A 14,646-nucleotide genomic window follows, 5' to 3' on the forward strand; every position below is an offset into this window, starting at 1 on the left:
GAATGAGACTCCTACCATTTTGTATCTTGACTGGAAATTACCTTAGACCTGCACTGTTCAATATGGTAACCACTATCATGTGCGGCTACTAAGCACTGGAAATGTTGCTAGTCCAAAATGAGATGTGCTGTAAGTGTGAAATACAACACTAGATTTTAAAGACTTGGTACAAAGAAAGAATGCTAAATCTCTCATAATTTTTTATATTTATTACATGTTGAAATGATATTTTAGAAATATTGGGCTAAATAAATTACTAAAATTCATTTCACTTGTTTCTTTTTAACTTATGTTGCTATTAGAAAATTTAAGGCCGGGCGCGGTGGCTCATGGCTGTAATCCTAGCACTTGGGAGGCCGAGGCAGGCGGATGGGATCATTTGAGCTCAGGGGTTCGAGACCAGCCTGAGCAAGAGCGAGACCCTGTCTCTACTAAAAATAGAAAGACATTAGCTGGCCAACTAAAAATATATAGAAAAAATTAGCCAGGCATGGTGGCGCATGCCTGTAGTCCCTGCTACTCAGGAGGCTGAGGCAGTAGGATCGCTTAAGCCCAGGAGTCTGAGGTTGCTGTGAGCTAGGCTGACGCCACGGCACTCTAGCCCGGGCAACAAAGCGAGACTCTGTCTCAAGAAACAAAAAAAAAAAAAAAAAAAAAAAAAAGAAAATTTAATATGACATATGTGGCTTGCATTAGATTTCTGCAGGACAGTGCCATTTTAGACTATCTGCATAAAAGGGATGTTGCATTTCCACACAACATCCCTCCATTTCCTCTCATTTTAATCCATAATAAAATATATTCCAAATTATTTCACGGTTCTTCTCAATATCGATATTTCTGATGCATGGCTATTCTATCACCTGTGAACACGTCTGATTTTTTTAAATAAGGAATAGTTTCCTACAACCATATTCAATGTTAGGTCTTATCACACCAAATTCCAATGAACTGGAGATTTACCATCCTGTGGCTAGTTTATTATTTATACTATAAACATTATGGTTAAGAACACAAGTTCTGGAGCCAGACTACCTGTTTTGGAGTTCTAGCTCTAATACTTACTAGCTGTGTAACTTTGGTACTTAGATAATAGTGTCCACTTCAGAGAGTTGAGAGGATTAACTGATACTAGTAAAGTGCTTAGAATCATGCCTGGCATGTAGTTAAGTATTCAATAAGTAATGACTACTATTTGTATCATTATACACATCCCTCAACCTTCCCAGATACTAGTAAATTCTCTCATAGTACTGAGTACCTCTCCTTGTAGTGTTTTTTTTTTTTTACCCAAATCTGAGATTTTATGCTCAGATCTTCTAATCCAAAACTTTGCTACTCCCCAGCTAAGTAGCACTTGGGTAAAATACTTAACCACTCTCACTTTTCAGTTTTCTTCTCTGTAAATGAAAATAGATATTGCCACCTTTCTTGCACAAGTCTGAATGACACAATGTATATAAAGTTCCTTGCATGGTCCTTTGCATTTCTAAAGAATACCTCAAATGCCTTTTCTGGTTTGATACATGTGATCCTCACAACACACTATAAGACAAATATTTTATAAACAAGGCAATAGGATACAGGGAGTTAAAAGACTTGCCCAAGGTTACACAGAGAGCTAGCTATATAACAGTGCCAATACTGGAACGAGCTTTCAGTTCCAATCAAATGCTTTTTCACGAAACTAAAGCTGCTTTTCCAAAAGCATGAGCGTTAGGACTAAATTAATCCATGCTGTTTATGGCATTGCAATGCTTGAAGAAATGCAGAAACCGGCAAAGTCAGTCTATTGCCGTGTTGCCCACTCAAACTGCAACAGAAATCAAAATACAGGTCTTGTTAATACCACTATCATGAGGCCAAAGAGTCGGCGACGCGGATGAAATTTCAGTAAAAAAAAAAAACCAAAACAAAGTGAAGAGTTTCTCCTCCAGCCCCCCAGGAAACTGCGGACCGCGAGGAGGAAGTTTGATTGTTGGGCCTTCAGTGGGCCTTTAGCCCTGCAGAGGCTACGCGGCCCGTCCACCTCCAGACCCGGAGGAGGCCTATGCCACGCCTGCCGGCCGGACCCTCCCCCTAGGATCTCGGGGCCCCCCGCTGTGCCCGCCCGCCCCTCACCTCCGGCTCCGGGCGCTCCGAGGCCATCACACAGCCCTCCTGCGCCGGCCGGGGCCAGTGAGAGTATTCCACTCTTGACCCCTGACCTGGCTACCTCGGCTCCCGTCAGGAACCGGAAGTGGGTGGGAGGGCCGAGTTCCAAGTTTTCTGATTGGTGAACGAAGCCCTCTCAGAGGCGCTTGCCGTCTGGGAAAACGGAAGGGGAGGTGTTTTGCACGGCCGCCGCGATGCAGGTGAGAGTTGGGTTGGGCCTACTGGTTGCTAGCTAGTTTCAGGTAAAGGGACCGAGAGCGGGCTAGCTGCGGAGCTTGAGGAATTGGCACTGAGAGAGGGCAGAGTTCGTGGCTGATAAGGAACGTGGGATGGAGGACGAGGCCAACGGGAGAGGGAGCGGTGCAGATGAGAGGTGGGAGTGGAGCCCGGATGACAGGAGAGAGACAGACTCGGTCTAAATGCGGAAGGAGAAGGCAGCACTGTCTTGCTTGCGTGTGGGAAGGGATTAGGTTGTGATTTGGAAAGGCTGAGATTCAGTCCAAGAAGACGGCTCAAGAAAGTGGTGGGTTGGCTCCGGCCCCGTCCTAAGCTGTTGGATGCATACATAACAGGGGATCTATAATTGGAGAGAAGCCCGAGGAGGTGAAGGAATTGTGGGCCGCGGTGGCCGAAAGTTAAGCTGTTTATAATCTGAAGCCATGGTGGAACCCAGGATCAAGCTTCTGTCAGGTACATTGGCAGGTTTGCAGGATAGTTTTGCATCATTCTTCCCACCCTGTGCCCGATGGTTGTTAAGGGTGAAGAAGTGGAATAAAACAGGAGACCACAGATGGGAAGAAATGTTTTGCAGACCCCCCTGCATTTAAAATTGTTTGTCTAGCTGGGTGCGGTGGCTCATGCCGATAATCCTAGCACTCTGGAAGGCTGAGGCAGGAGGATCTCTTGAGGTCAGGAGTTCGAGACCAGCCTGAGCAAGAGCGAGACTCCATCTCTACAAAAAAGTAGAAAAACTTATCCGGATGTGGTGGCACACGCCTGTAGTCCCAGCTACTCCGGAGGCGGAGACAGGAGGATCACCTGAGCCCAGGAGTTTAAGGTTTGCAGTAAGCTATGATGACGATGCCTCTGCACTCTAGCTGGGGCAATAGAGTGAGACTTTGTTTCAAAAAAAAAAAAAAAAATTGTTTGTCTAGTAGCTAGGAGCACATGCAGGTTTTTTGTTTGTTTGTTTGTTTTTTCATTGTCACTTAGTTTCTTGTACCTGGTGGTCTCTCAATAAATGTCTATGGGTTGACTGAGCTTGAGAAAGAGGCACAGGAATATTGACACAGAGATAAACAAGTGCAAATTAATTCAGCTAAGAGAAGGTTGAAACATCAAATGCCAAGAGCAAATGAAGAGCTGGGGTGGTGGGCGGGAGGAAGGCAGAGGGGAGTTTAAGGCTGGTATTCAGAGAAATATTCATGAGTAGGCAGATTTCCCAGAGGTTGTTTTGATGACAAGAACATCCAGGTTCATAAGGCAGATTCTAGGACAGAGGAAGCTGGAGTACATGTGTTTCAGAGGTGCACGTGAGATAATGAACCCCAGGCATTAGGTCTGGTGAAAATTTCTCAATGAGGGAGAGTAGGGTGTACCTAATACAGAGAAAAACCAGGCATGGCTTATGATGGGAGAAAGGAATCAGTTGGTAGGAGGACTTGGGGTCAGGTGAACAAGTTGAAAGGTCTAAGGGTTGATGCTGTCTGTGACCCAAATACGAAAGATAGAAAACAACCTGGCTATCCTATGCCAATGAGATCCTGTGTTACCTGACTGGCATTGCACAGTCTAGCTTTTCAGCCTTTCTCTGTATGTGTCATGCCCATGTCTGTCGGGGTAACCAACTGTTCCTGTTGATGCAGAGGGAGGAGAAGCAGCTTGAGGCATCCTTAGATGCACTGCTGAGTCAAGTGGCTGATCTGAAGAACTCACTGGGGAGTTTCATTTACAAGTTGGAGAACGAGTATGACAGGCTGACTTGGTAAGGGTTGCCAGGGCAAGCTGGGGAAGTTTCCATGGATGGGGGGAAGGGGCAGGCCTTCTGATGGATAGGTCATTTCCAGTGATGTAACCATTTATCAGTTTGCAGACATCTTTAGATTTGGAAAGAGCTGGGTTTCACAACATTTAACAAGTGGGTTCCATGGCAAGGAAGTAGAGAAATGCTCAGTGTCTCAACCCAGGTTGTTTCTAGCTTTTAATTCTTGCCTTGTGACTTCTCTGGTGAGGAGGTCCTCCCTCCGTGGGTCCTCCCACTGCAGCTCTATTCATGCTGGATCTCTTGCCACGTATGTGGCTGAATCTTTTAAATACAACCTATTCTGGAAGTGTGGATCCTATTTCCGGTCTGGAAAGGTGACTTTTACCCAGTTTCTAAATTTTTAGTGGTAATAGTGTAGCCATGGTTCACTCCTATTTTGCCACTATTCCTCACCGTCATTCAAACAATGAACTGCCTTTTTTCTACATCAGTGTCAGAAACTGAAAGTGTAGTGTGCCCCTCTTTCCTAACCCCATCATCCCTATTAGCCAATCTGGTTCCCACCTAGGCTAGTCCTAGGGCTATGAGACTTTTTGGGGTGAGTCTGGGTGTTTCTAGTCTGAAAGACTCCTTAGAGACTACTTTATTGGAAACCGCTCCAGGGAAGGGGTAGAACATTCTGACACCTTCTTACCACCACCAGGCCCTCTGTCCTGGACAGCTTTGCCCTGCTCTCTGGACAGTTGAACACTCTGAACAAGGTCTTGAAGCATGAAAAGACACCACTGTTCCGTAACCAGGTCATCATCCCTCTGGTATTGTCCCCAGACCGAGATGAAGATCTCATGGTAAGAGGAGGAAAAGGGTACAACTTGGGAAATTAAGTTATTAGATGAGAGCCTAGAGCACAGTTGTTGATTAGTTATTCTAGAAGTTCTGAATGTGGAGTAATGTGTGGCAATAAGAAGCAAAGGCTGCATTTTTTGAGGTTTTTTGTCCTTCTGGAGGTAAGGGAGCAGTCCCAAATAGTGCTGTAATAACCTGAGGCCTGTGTCACCAAGGCAGAGATATTTCTCCTCCAATATCTATCTCAAGCCAAAAAGTGTCCTTTTGTGACTGTCTATTCCAGTCTTTGATTAAAATGTGGCAGAGAGAGGTAGTTTGATTTGCCCCTAGGTCTGATAGAGAGCAGTATGAGAAGACAGAAATGACAGATGGGAATGAAGGGGGTGGTGTCCTAGGAAGTTAGATATTGCATCTCAGGTTGTGTTTTCCCTGAAAATGCACTGTTTGCCTGTGGAAGGGACTGTGTATCAGGCCAGATTGAATCTTCTTGAGTGCATAGTAGGATCAATAAAATCTGTGTGTTACAGCGGCAGACTGAAGGCCGAGTGCCCGTTTTCAGCCATGAGGTAGTCCCTGACCATCTGAGAACCAAGCCTGACCCTGAGGTTGAAGAGCAAGAGAAGCAACTGACGACAGATGCTGCCCGCATTGGTGCTGATGTGGCCCAGGTTGGACTGAGTAACTGTCCTGCTGCCCTCGTCCCCGTCCTATCATGAGAAACTAGGCATTACCATTCCTGTCTAGTAGAGATGCACGGCTTGTTATATATAAGTTGCCTCTGGAAGAGCACAAGGAAGAAACTTCTCCATATTATTTCCTACTTACTCTAATCTCTACACAAATTTGCATGCATTACAGAAGCAGATCCAGAGCTTGAACAAAATGTGCTCAAATCTTCTGGAGAAAATCAGCAAAGAAGAGCGAGAATCAGAGAGTGGAGGTATGGAGGGACTGGTGGCAAAGTGGAGAGGGGGAGGTGTATAAGAGCACTGGAATAGGAGTGGTGACTTTGGTAGTAATAAAGTTAAGACACAAGAATGAACTGCTTAGGAAGGGGTTTGCATCCATTCTGTTAGCCTTTTGTACTTAAGGCCAGCGCTGGAGCCAGTGGAGGAAATGGACAAAGTGAGAAGAGAGAATTCTAAGATAGGGTTGGGGATCCCCTGGCTCTTTCTCTGGGCTGCAAGGGAGTCTAGATGCTGAAGTCAGGACTCCAAACCTTGGCATTCACGCTGGTCTTCCAGCTGCTAGGTTCAGTCCCAGGCCGGAGGCATACTTCAGGGTCCCCACTTGCTTTTTTTTCAGGTCTTCGGCCGAACAAGCAGACCTTTAACCCTGGAGACACCAATGCCTTGGTAGCAGCTGTTGCCTTTGGGAAGGGGCTGTCTAATTGGAGACCTTCAGGCAGCAGTGGTCCTGGCCAGCCAGGCCAGCCAGGAGCTGGGACAATCCTTGCAGGAGCATCAGGATTACAGCAGGTGCAGATGGCAGGAGCGCCAAGCCAGCAGCAGCCAATGCTCAGTGGGGTGCAGATGGCTCAAGCAGGTCAACCAGGTAAGGTAGCAAGAGTTGAAATGTAGTTGATTTTGAGCAGGGAAGTAGGAATAAACTAGATTGTCTGGGACCCCAGCATCCCTAGGCCTGGAGATTTTCTCCTTTGTACCATGACCCAGAAAACAATATTCAGAAGGAAAAAATCTCATCTGACACTCTGCAACAGGCACCAGAGAGTGGTGAAGAAATTTGAGTAACAGAAACTGCTCTCCTCTCCCATCCCCATCTCACACCTCTCTCGCAACTATCCTTCTGTCTCATTTACTCTGGATATTAGGTGTGTTGTCACTGTCTCTTCTTAGGTAGTGAAATCAACGGTCAGATTTTAATCAAGACCGTTTGGTAGGTGCATCAGGTATTGACAAGCAGGCAAGTTTCCCAGTCCTACACTTATTCTTTTCTCTGTATCCTGTCTTTCTTGCTCTTGGCTTCCTGCCTTCTCTCCTGCTCACTTTTAATAATTATGAGAATAATAGATGTAAGCAGCTAGAAGAGGTATTTCTTCCAAGCTACCTAGGAAAAGGGACAATTAGAACAAGAGAGAACATCGTAGTCTTTTACCTGTGACATTAAATGAGGGTCTAAAGGTTTAGCTATCTTTTCCAAGAGTGGATGAGCAGCAGACTGCTGGGGTGTGTTCTGACCCCTCCCACTATTCTCCCATATCACTCCTTTCCTCCTAGACACCTTCAGGGACAGAGCTGGGTGAAGAACTACACCTCTGATCTCTGCCAGCCAGGGTCAGATGCCACACAGAGGTTCTGAGATGACAAAGGAAATGGCAGAAGGGAACCTGAGGATACCACATTTCTGATTTTTCATGAAAGTCTTACCTTGCTTCAGATGTCTTTCTTCATGTTCCTTTTAGGGAAAATGCCAAGTGGAATAAAAACCAACATCAAGTCGGCTTCAATGCATCCCTACCAGCGGTGAGTGTGGCCGGCAACCTCCACTCCCAGGTGCTCTTTGCAGAATTGAGCAGTGAAATTACCTTTTGCTCAAGGCCCACCTAGATGGGTACAATAAAAAGAACATGGGCTTTCGGCAACAGACACATCCCAGCTCTACCACTGACTAGCTGTGTGACATTGAGCAAGTGACCTAATTTTTCTGAGCCTGTTTTCTCATTTGTAAATGGTAATAATACCTACCTCATAGGGTTGTTGTGAGGATTAAAATGAGAAAATGAATGTAAAGCACTTAGCACAGTATATGAAATAATGGGTATTCAATAAATGATAGTTTCTACAGCCACTTCTCCCTACCACTCTCCACAATTCTTGATCCAGAACTTACCGTGATCTGATACTGCTTCATGTCAATGGTGAGCTGATGGGCACAAGATCAAATAAGCCTGTGCTTATTTTCTGCTGCTAGAAACTGTAGCAGCCTCTACATCCTTACACTGTCTCTGCAGGCCCTTGTGCCCAAGTTCCATCATGGCTATCTCTCTTAAGCTGCAGGTGAAGAGGCTTCTGGGCTGGGCCAAACTGTCCACCTACAGCTCTGGTGAAGCTCGGGCCTGCTCTACTTCTCATCCTCCGAGAAGCCAATTCAGCTCTTACCTGGGAAATAGGCACAAAGTCCTCTATCCTTTACCCCACTCTGTACACATGAAGGATGATGTCAAAGGGTGGGTAGATGGGTGATTTCTCAGGAAGCAGCTGTGCCAGGTAGGACAGTATAAAAGAGTTTTTCCTTACCACGTGAAAAAGCCCCTTCCTCTGGATTCACTTCTCTTATTTTGGAGGGAGAGGGGAATTGCACTTCACATTGTCATCGGGGGTTAGTTGTCCTCACAATAGTGGCTAGTTCCTGGACTCTAACCAGGATGGCTTTTCTCCATTCCACTAAGCCTGTGGCTCAAACAGGAGCTGGATTGATGGTGGGAAGGGGCAGCCTCCAGTAGCTTTGCCCGCCTTTATAAAGTTGAATAACAGAGTGAGTTTGGACATCCAGCCTAAGATGCCTTTCTTAGCACTCCTTTATGGGTAGGGGTAGGGGTTGAGGCAGCAGAAGTGGACCAAAGGATTCCTCTGAATAAAGTTATTTAAGTTGATGTTTACTGGCTCAGGGATGTCTGACAGCAGTTCATGAGAGCACTACGTAGGGATCAGAGACAATTTGAAGTTTGCTGCAAGGCAATTCTAATTTGTTCTCCATTAAAAGTTTTCTTACCTTTAATTAGCTTTGGTCTAAAAATCCTAAGACTTCCTTCCTGCTCATACCTTCCAGCTGCCTTTTTTCTGTTCTGTCACATACTGGCACTTTGGCATTTATTCAGTGCCAAACAGAATTCTGCCAGGCTGTGGCAGCAAAGGACTGGAAAAGTGGTCCCAGATGTCACATCTGTTCCTGTTCCATCAAGACAAGGAATGGTATCCACAGGCTCACTGACCACAATGCACAGCAGCAGGGGAGTCCTGTCGTCAGCTCTGGGGCAATGCCAGACCTTTCCTCCACTCAAATGGTCCATGTCATCAGGGGTTCTTTATCTTCTCACCTCTTCCCTTCCCACTGGAAATGTCAGAGCCAACTGGCATGCTGGAGAGAGTTCAAGCCGTGCTTCTCTAAAACCCCTGGATTATCTTTTTGTGACTGCTGTCCTTTATTCCACCAAAAGATTCCCTCCTATTGAATGTACCAACCCCGAGTTTCTTTGTTTCTTTGTTGTCCCAGGCTATTATGACTTAATTCCCAGCACTATTGAAATGGATTCCTTGCCCTCCAGGAGTGGGAATGTCCCCCAGCCCCAACAGGAACATAGGATGTCACCTATCTTGCGCCCTTAAGCAAATACTCTGGAGTTACTCTCACCTCTGTATTTGTCACTCTAGGGGTGCATGCTCTCATTTCCATCCCCCCCAAATTCTCTGGGGTACACAAGTCTCTGTAGGATCTCCCACTTTGGGATCCATACTGCCCAGAAAAAACCTCAATGGAGAATATGTATCTCTCACCCCTAACGCTTATTCCCTCAGGAGGGAAATATATATGGCATTTGTTTTGAAGAGGACATGATCTGCTTGCTCAGATTAAGGATTTGCAGAGGTGACTCTCTCGGCCTCCTTTGGTAATATTCCTCTGTTTCTGATTGCCCTGTTTTGCTTGGAGGTTGTGCCATCTACTCTTTGGGTCTCTGGAGAAAGAGAGATTAGGCCATTGTCTCCCAGGTTTGTGTCTAGGATGGAGAAAGAAGCAGCAGCTGTGAAACCTCAAGAGCTTGCTGTAGCACAGAATTCATCCCACTGAAAGTGGGAGCTTATTGGGTCAATGTCAGCAGGAAGCCCATTGCCTAGGCCCTCTCCCTCTCCAGCTCTGCTTGAGCCTGAGATTTGGTCACTGCTGAACCCCGCCTTTTGCTCATTTCCCAGGCATCCCGTTCTCTTCCCCTTCTGGTGTCTTGTTGCCCTGCAAAGCTGGGTCACCTCACTGAACTCTGTTCCTTTTTTTGGAAAACAGCCAAGATAGATTGTAGCCAAGTGCTGCTTCCATTTCCATAATGGGTCCCAGCAATCAGACTGAGCTGGAAGGGCTGTGATTGCCCATCTTCTGTCCTGCTGATGAAGGAAAGAAGCTGAATTCGGCAGGAATGCCCCAGTGCAAGGCTGGTCCCTTTTCCCACCCCCTTCACACCTCCCCCAGGCAGCTGGAAACAACCTCTCCCTTTGTCTGTGTTTCTTGTACAGAATAATCCTCCTTATGGACAATGTATTCTCTGTGCCCTGTGGACACAGGAGCCGTGTGAGCTGATCCCAGCACCAGGCAGGACGGAGGCTGAATCCTTCCAAACGCCTACCCTGGGTCAGTTCCTGATTACTGTCCAGATGAACTACCAAGGGGTATACATTTTCTTCCATCTGCCTTTTGTATCTGCTCCAGAATTGGCTGGGCGGAGGGGTGGGCGGGACACTAGGAAATAGCCTATTAAAGTTTAGCACTGGGGCAGGAGTAGGAACAGGGGCTGTGGTCTCTTATCTGTTTAGTCCTGGGGGTTCACAGCACCTACCTGGGGAGGCTTGACATGGCTTTTTCCTGAAAGCCTGAATGCACAGGGGCTAACACTTGGAAAGGGCTTCCACCCTGCAAACAGGGTTTTCTGTTTCAACCCATCTGACAGACCATGGTGTCCTATCACTTCAACATGTGTTTTGTCCCACAGGATAAATTTCCTCTCCTTAACTTCTATCTCTTGTTTCTGAGCTCCCATGTGTCGCTGAGGCAGCTCCTGGGTTCTTATGTGGTCTCTCCGTGAGTCACATGCTCTCAGGCTGTCAGTAACCGTTTGGACATGGCAGCTTCCCTGAGTGCATCATGGACAAGGCACCTGAATTCCCTGGGCCTCGATTTCCTGACCTGGGGGATCTCAGTGATCTTTTCTAGCCCTAAAGTCTCTGGCAATGATTTTCAAGCCCATTTTTCCCCAGGCATTTTGTTTGTTTGTTTTCCTCAGTGCACAACTGTGTTACATAAATAGGCCAAGTTTTTCCTGCATCAGCCCCCAAATCCCTCAAATTCCTACAAACTGTTCTTACAGTTCTCCCTATCACCTACAATTTAACATACCAACATCCGTTTAGACCATTACCCCAAAACTGTTTTCTAGCTTTCACATCATTCTCTAGTGAAGACTCATCAAAGAGGTGGTAAGTTACCACAAGTTACAAGTTCCGACATGTATGTCCTCTCACTCTCGGACATCTCTCTCTACCCTGGGCAAGATATATGTACCAGAGAGCCTCTTCTCACTTTTTCAATATGCTGAAAACCTTTCCTACTAAATCAAATGTCAAGTGCCCTGAGCTGCTCCCCTTCCTATGTTCTCTCTGCCATTCCACTGGCTTCCCTTGCCCTTACCCCAGGTTCCCTAGTTTGTGGTCATTTTGAATTTTCATCTTTTGTTGTCCATCCTTGTTCTTTTTGCTAATTTCTCTGGGATATATCCATTTCCATGGCCTTGGCTTGTGCCATTTTAACTGTCTCTTCCATGTTAAAAATCTCTCTTGACCCTACATCCCTTCTCACTGCCTCACTCACAGCCACACTCCTGAAATAAAGAGCCTGTAATCACTGTCTCTTCTTCCATCCCCCATTCACTTTTCAGCCCCTGTGGTTGGGCTTCTATTTCTACCATTCCTCTGAAACTATCATAGATTATTGTTGACCCAGTGGCTAAATCCAGAGTTTTTTCAATCCTCATATTACTTAATCTCTGCAGAATTTGACAATACTGACCACTTCCTTTAAGTCTGTTTCTCCCCCCTTGGCTTCTATGGCACACACTCTCTTTTGTTCATCTACTCTGGCCATTCCTTCTCTGGAGCTTTTGGATTTCTGTACACCTGCCTGCTTTTTGAATGTTGTTATTCTCTAGGACTTGTCCTTAACTCTTTTTTCATTTTATTCCACCTGTTTTCTCTGTGATTACCACTTTTTTTTTTTTTTTTTTGAGACACAGTCTTGCTGTATCACCCTGGCTAGAGTGCAGTGGCGTCATCATAGCTCACTGCAACCTCAAACTGCCGGGCTCAAGCAATCCTCTTGCCTCAGTCTCCTGAGTAGTTGAGGCTACAGGCATGTGCTGCCATGCCTGGCTAAATTTTTCTATTTTTAGTAGAGACGGGGTCTTGTTCTTGCTCAGGCTGGTCTCAAACTCCTGATCTCAAGCAATCTTCTCTCCTCAGCCTTCCAGAGTGCTAGGATTACAGGCGTGAGCCACTGTGCTGGTCTGATTACCACTTTTATGTGCATAACTCAAACAAGTTTTATTTTCAGCCCAGACCTCTTTGCTGAGCTGCAGATTCCTATTGGGCATCTCTACCTGTATAGTCCACAGGTACCTGAATGCCCAAATTCAATTATCCTTCCCTCCATACCTGTTTCACTTCTAATTTCTCTTCTAACCTGGGCATGGCCTAAGCCAGGAATATGGAAGCCATCCTAACCTATTCCCCCTCTATGTCCCCCGCCCCCTTATACCCAATCAGATACCAAATTCTGTCAGTTCTGTCTCCCCAGTGTTTATCTATCCTGCCCTACAGTTTAGGATCTGGGCCTCTCTCACTAAAAGTATCTCCAGTCCTGACCACTCTAACTTGTCTTCCAAAAGGCTGCCAGATAGTGCTTTCTAAACTGCAGATCTCATCAATTATTACCTTGATTAAAATCTTTTTCATAGTTCACTCCCCATGTTTCTCAAACTGGGGTCCATGTACCTGGTGGTTGGTAGGGACAGTGTGCCAGGCATACTGAAAGTCAAGATAAAATCATCCTGGAATGTTCATTTTACTTGTAGGTAAGTATTTAAAACAGAGAATGGAAATTTAGCATACATGCATTATTAAGAGAAAACAGACTTCAAAAATTTTCTACTAGTCTGAAGAACTTCAGACTAAGCCACTAGATTCCTTGGGAATGTTTATTTACTCTTTTTTTGTTTGTTTGTTTGGCCATTACATCTACTTCATTGGAAAAATTTGAAACATGGCTTAAATTTTCTGGAAAGGCAAGTAAGATTTTGTGTGATCTAGCCCCCTTCTTCCTTCTCCTAACTAATCTATATTATCTTGCCACCCACTTAGTTCCCAAGCCATGCAAATTGCTTGCAGTTTCCTGAACCTAGCAGGCTCTTTCAAACCTCCATTCCTTTATTCCCACTGTTTCCTCTGCATGGAACACTTTGCCCTATCATTCTGATGACTACCCAATCATTTTTCAAAATTCAGCTCACAAATCACCCGCTGTGAAGCTTTCCAACAACCCAGTCTGTCCACAAATCAATGCCATTCCTACCAGGTAAGATCAGTTACCTCCTCTTTTATGCACCCCATTTGTACATGGTACAAACTTATTGTAGCTCCTGCTGCACTTTCTCGTCCCCCAAGTTCAAACATCCTGAGTTTGAATTCTCATTCTTTCCTGTGAAAACTGTGTGATCAAGATGATGTGTGTGTCTGGCATACTACAGATTCTATAAATGGTAGTGCTACTATTATTATTACTATTATGATTTGACTTTGGAGAGGCAGTATAAAGTAACATTTTGGTTAAAAGAGCAGGTTGTACTGCCAGTCTGCCCAGGTTCAAATCCTAACCGTGCCACTTACTAGCTGTATGGCTTTGGGCAAGTTGTTCACCTCTCTGTGTCTTCCTTTCCTTATTCCTAGGCATGATAATAGTGACTGTTTCATAAGTTGCCATGAGGTGTAAATAGGTTAATACATACAAAGTGCTTAACAGTAGTAGAAACTCTGTACATATTAGCTATCCCTAGCGCAGTATCTAGAAATCTGCTTAGGAATTGTTGCTTGAATAAATGATTGACAATCCCTCTAAGATGTCATAACCTCTCCCTCCCTCTGCAGCTCCCCTGTGCTTATGGTTTAGATTCTTAGCCTCAGGTGAGACTTTTTGTGTACATTTCATCCCCCGTGGTATTTCCTTAGCAACCAGTGCAGAGTAGGCACTGGGACATTTTTACATTGGAGTGCCTGACATGATAAGTCAAACTTGACTCTAGTTTTGTGAATCTTATTTCTTCCACTTAGTTCTTGCCTGTATTCATTCATTAAGCCCCAGTTTGGTCTTAAATGGTATCATTTTGACTTGAGACCAAATGACAAGCTCCCTTATCTGAAATATTCTTTTTTTTTTTTTTTTGAGACAAGAGTCTCGCTCTGTTGCCCGGGCTAGAGTGCCGTGGCATCAGCCTAGTTCACAGCAACCTCAAACTCCTGGGCTCAAACAATCCTCCTGCCTCAGCCTTCCTAGTAGCTGGGACTACAGGCATGTGCCACCATGCCCGGCTAATTTTTTCTATATAGATTTTTAGTTGTCCAGATAATTTCTTTCTATTTTTAGTAGAGACGGGGGTCTCGCTCTTGCTCAGGCTGGTATCGAACTCCTGACCTTGAGCGATCCTCCTGCCTCGGCCTCCCAGAGTGCTAGGATTATAGGCGTGAGCCACCACACTTGGCCTGAAATATTCTTCTTCATCCGTTTTAAACTGTATCTCTTCCCTGTCCAAACCAGCTAAAGACTTAGTTCTGCAGTCTTCCTACATTCTTTCCCTAAAGGGGGCCCTTCACCACTCATAGCTTTCTCTGTGT

At 45.4% G+C, this 14,646-nt stretch overlaps 2 protein-coding genes across 7 annotated transcripts in view; one reads left to right on the forward strand and one right to left on the reverse strand.

Moving 5' to 3' along the window:
* SZT2 (SZT2 subunit of KICSTOR complex) overlaps nucleotides 1-2,220 on the reverse strand; it is a 50,893-nt gene extending 48,673 nt beyond the window's left edge. For both annotated transcript variants that reach the window (XM_045545647.1, XM_045545648.1), the window contains exon 1: nucleotides 2,122-2,220. In XM_045545647.1, coding sequence (XP_045401603.1) covers nucleotides 2,122-2,148 — 27 coding nt within the window. In that variant the 5' untranslated portion in view covers nucleotides 2,149-2,220. The remainder of the gene's footprint in view (nucleotides 1-2,121) is intronic.
* Nucleotides 2,221-2,315: 95 nt separating this feature from the next.
* Nucleotides 2,316-7,788, forward strand: MED8 (mediator complex subunit 8). 5 transcript variants are annotated; one of them, XM_045545655.1, is made up of 7 exons: nucleotides 2,316-2,354; nucleotides 4,020-4,138; nucleotides 4,842-4,986; nucleotides 5,512-5,652; nucleotides 5,843-5,924; nucleotides 6,290-6,538; nucleotides 7,407-7,788. In XM_045545655.1, the coding sequence occupies exons 1-7, from the start codon at nucleotides 2,349-2,351 to the stop codon at nucleotides 7,469-7,471; spliced, it is 807 nt and encodes a 268-aa protein (XP_045401611.1). In that variant the 5' UTR covers nucleotides 2,316-2,348; the 3' UTR covers nucleotides 7,472-7,788. The 5 variants fall into 5 exon arrangements, with proteins under 5 accessions (XP_045401611.1, XP_045401614.1, XP_045401612.1 ...); XM_045545658.1 differs by lacking the exon at nucleotides 2,316-2,354 and adding an exon at nucleotides 2,379-2,396; XM_045545656.1 differs by lacking the exon at nucleotides 2,316-2,354 and adding an exon at nucleotides 2,408-2,844.
* Nucleotides 7,789-14,646: the final 6,858 nt, after the last annotated feature.

Source organism: Lemur catta, chromosome 3 (genome assembly GCF_020740605.2).
Source record: "Lemur catta isolate mLemCat1 chromosome 3, mLemCat1.pri, whole genome shotgun sequence".
NCBI lineage: Eukaryota > Metazoa > Chordata > Mammalia > Primates > Lemuridae > Lemur > Lemur catta.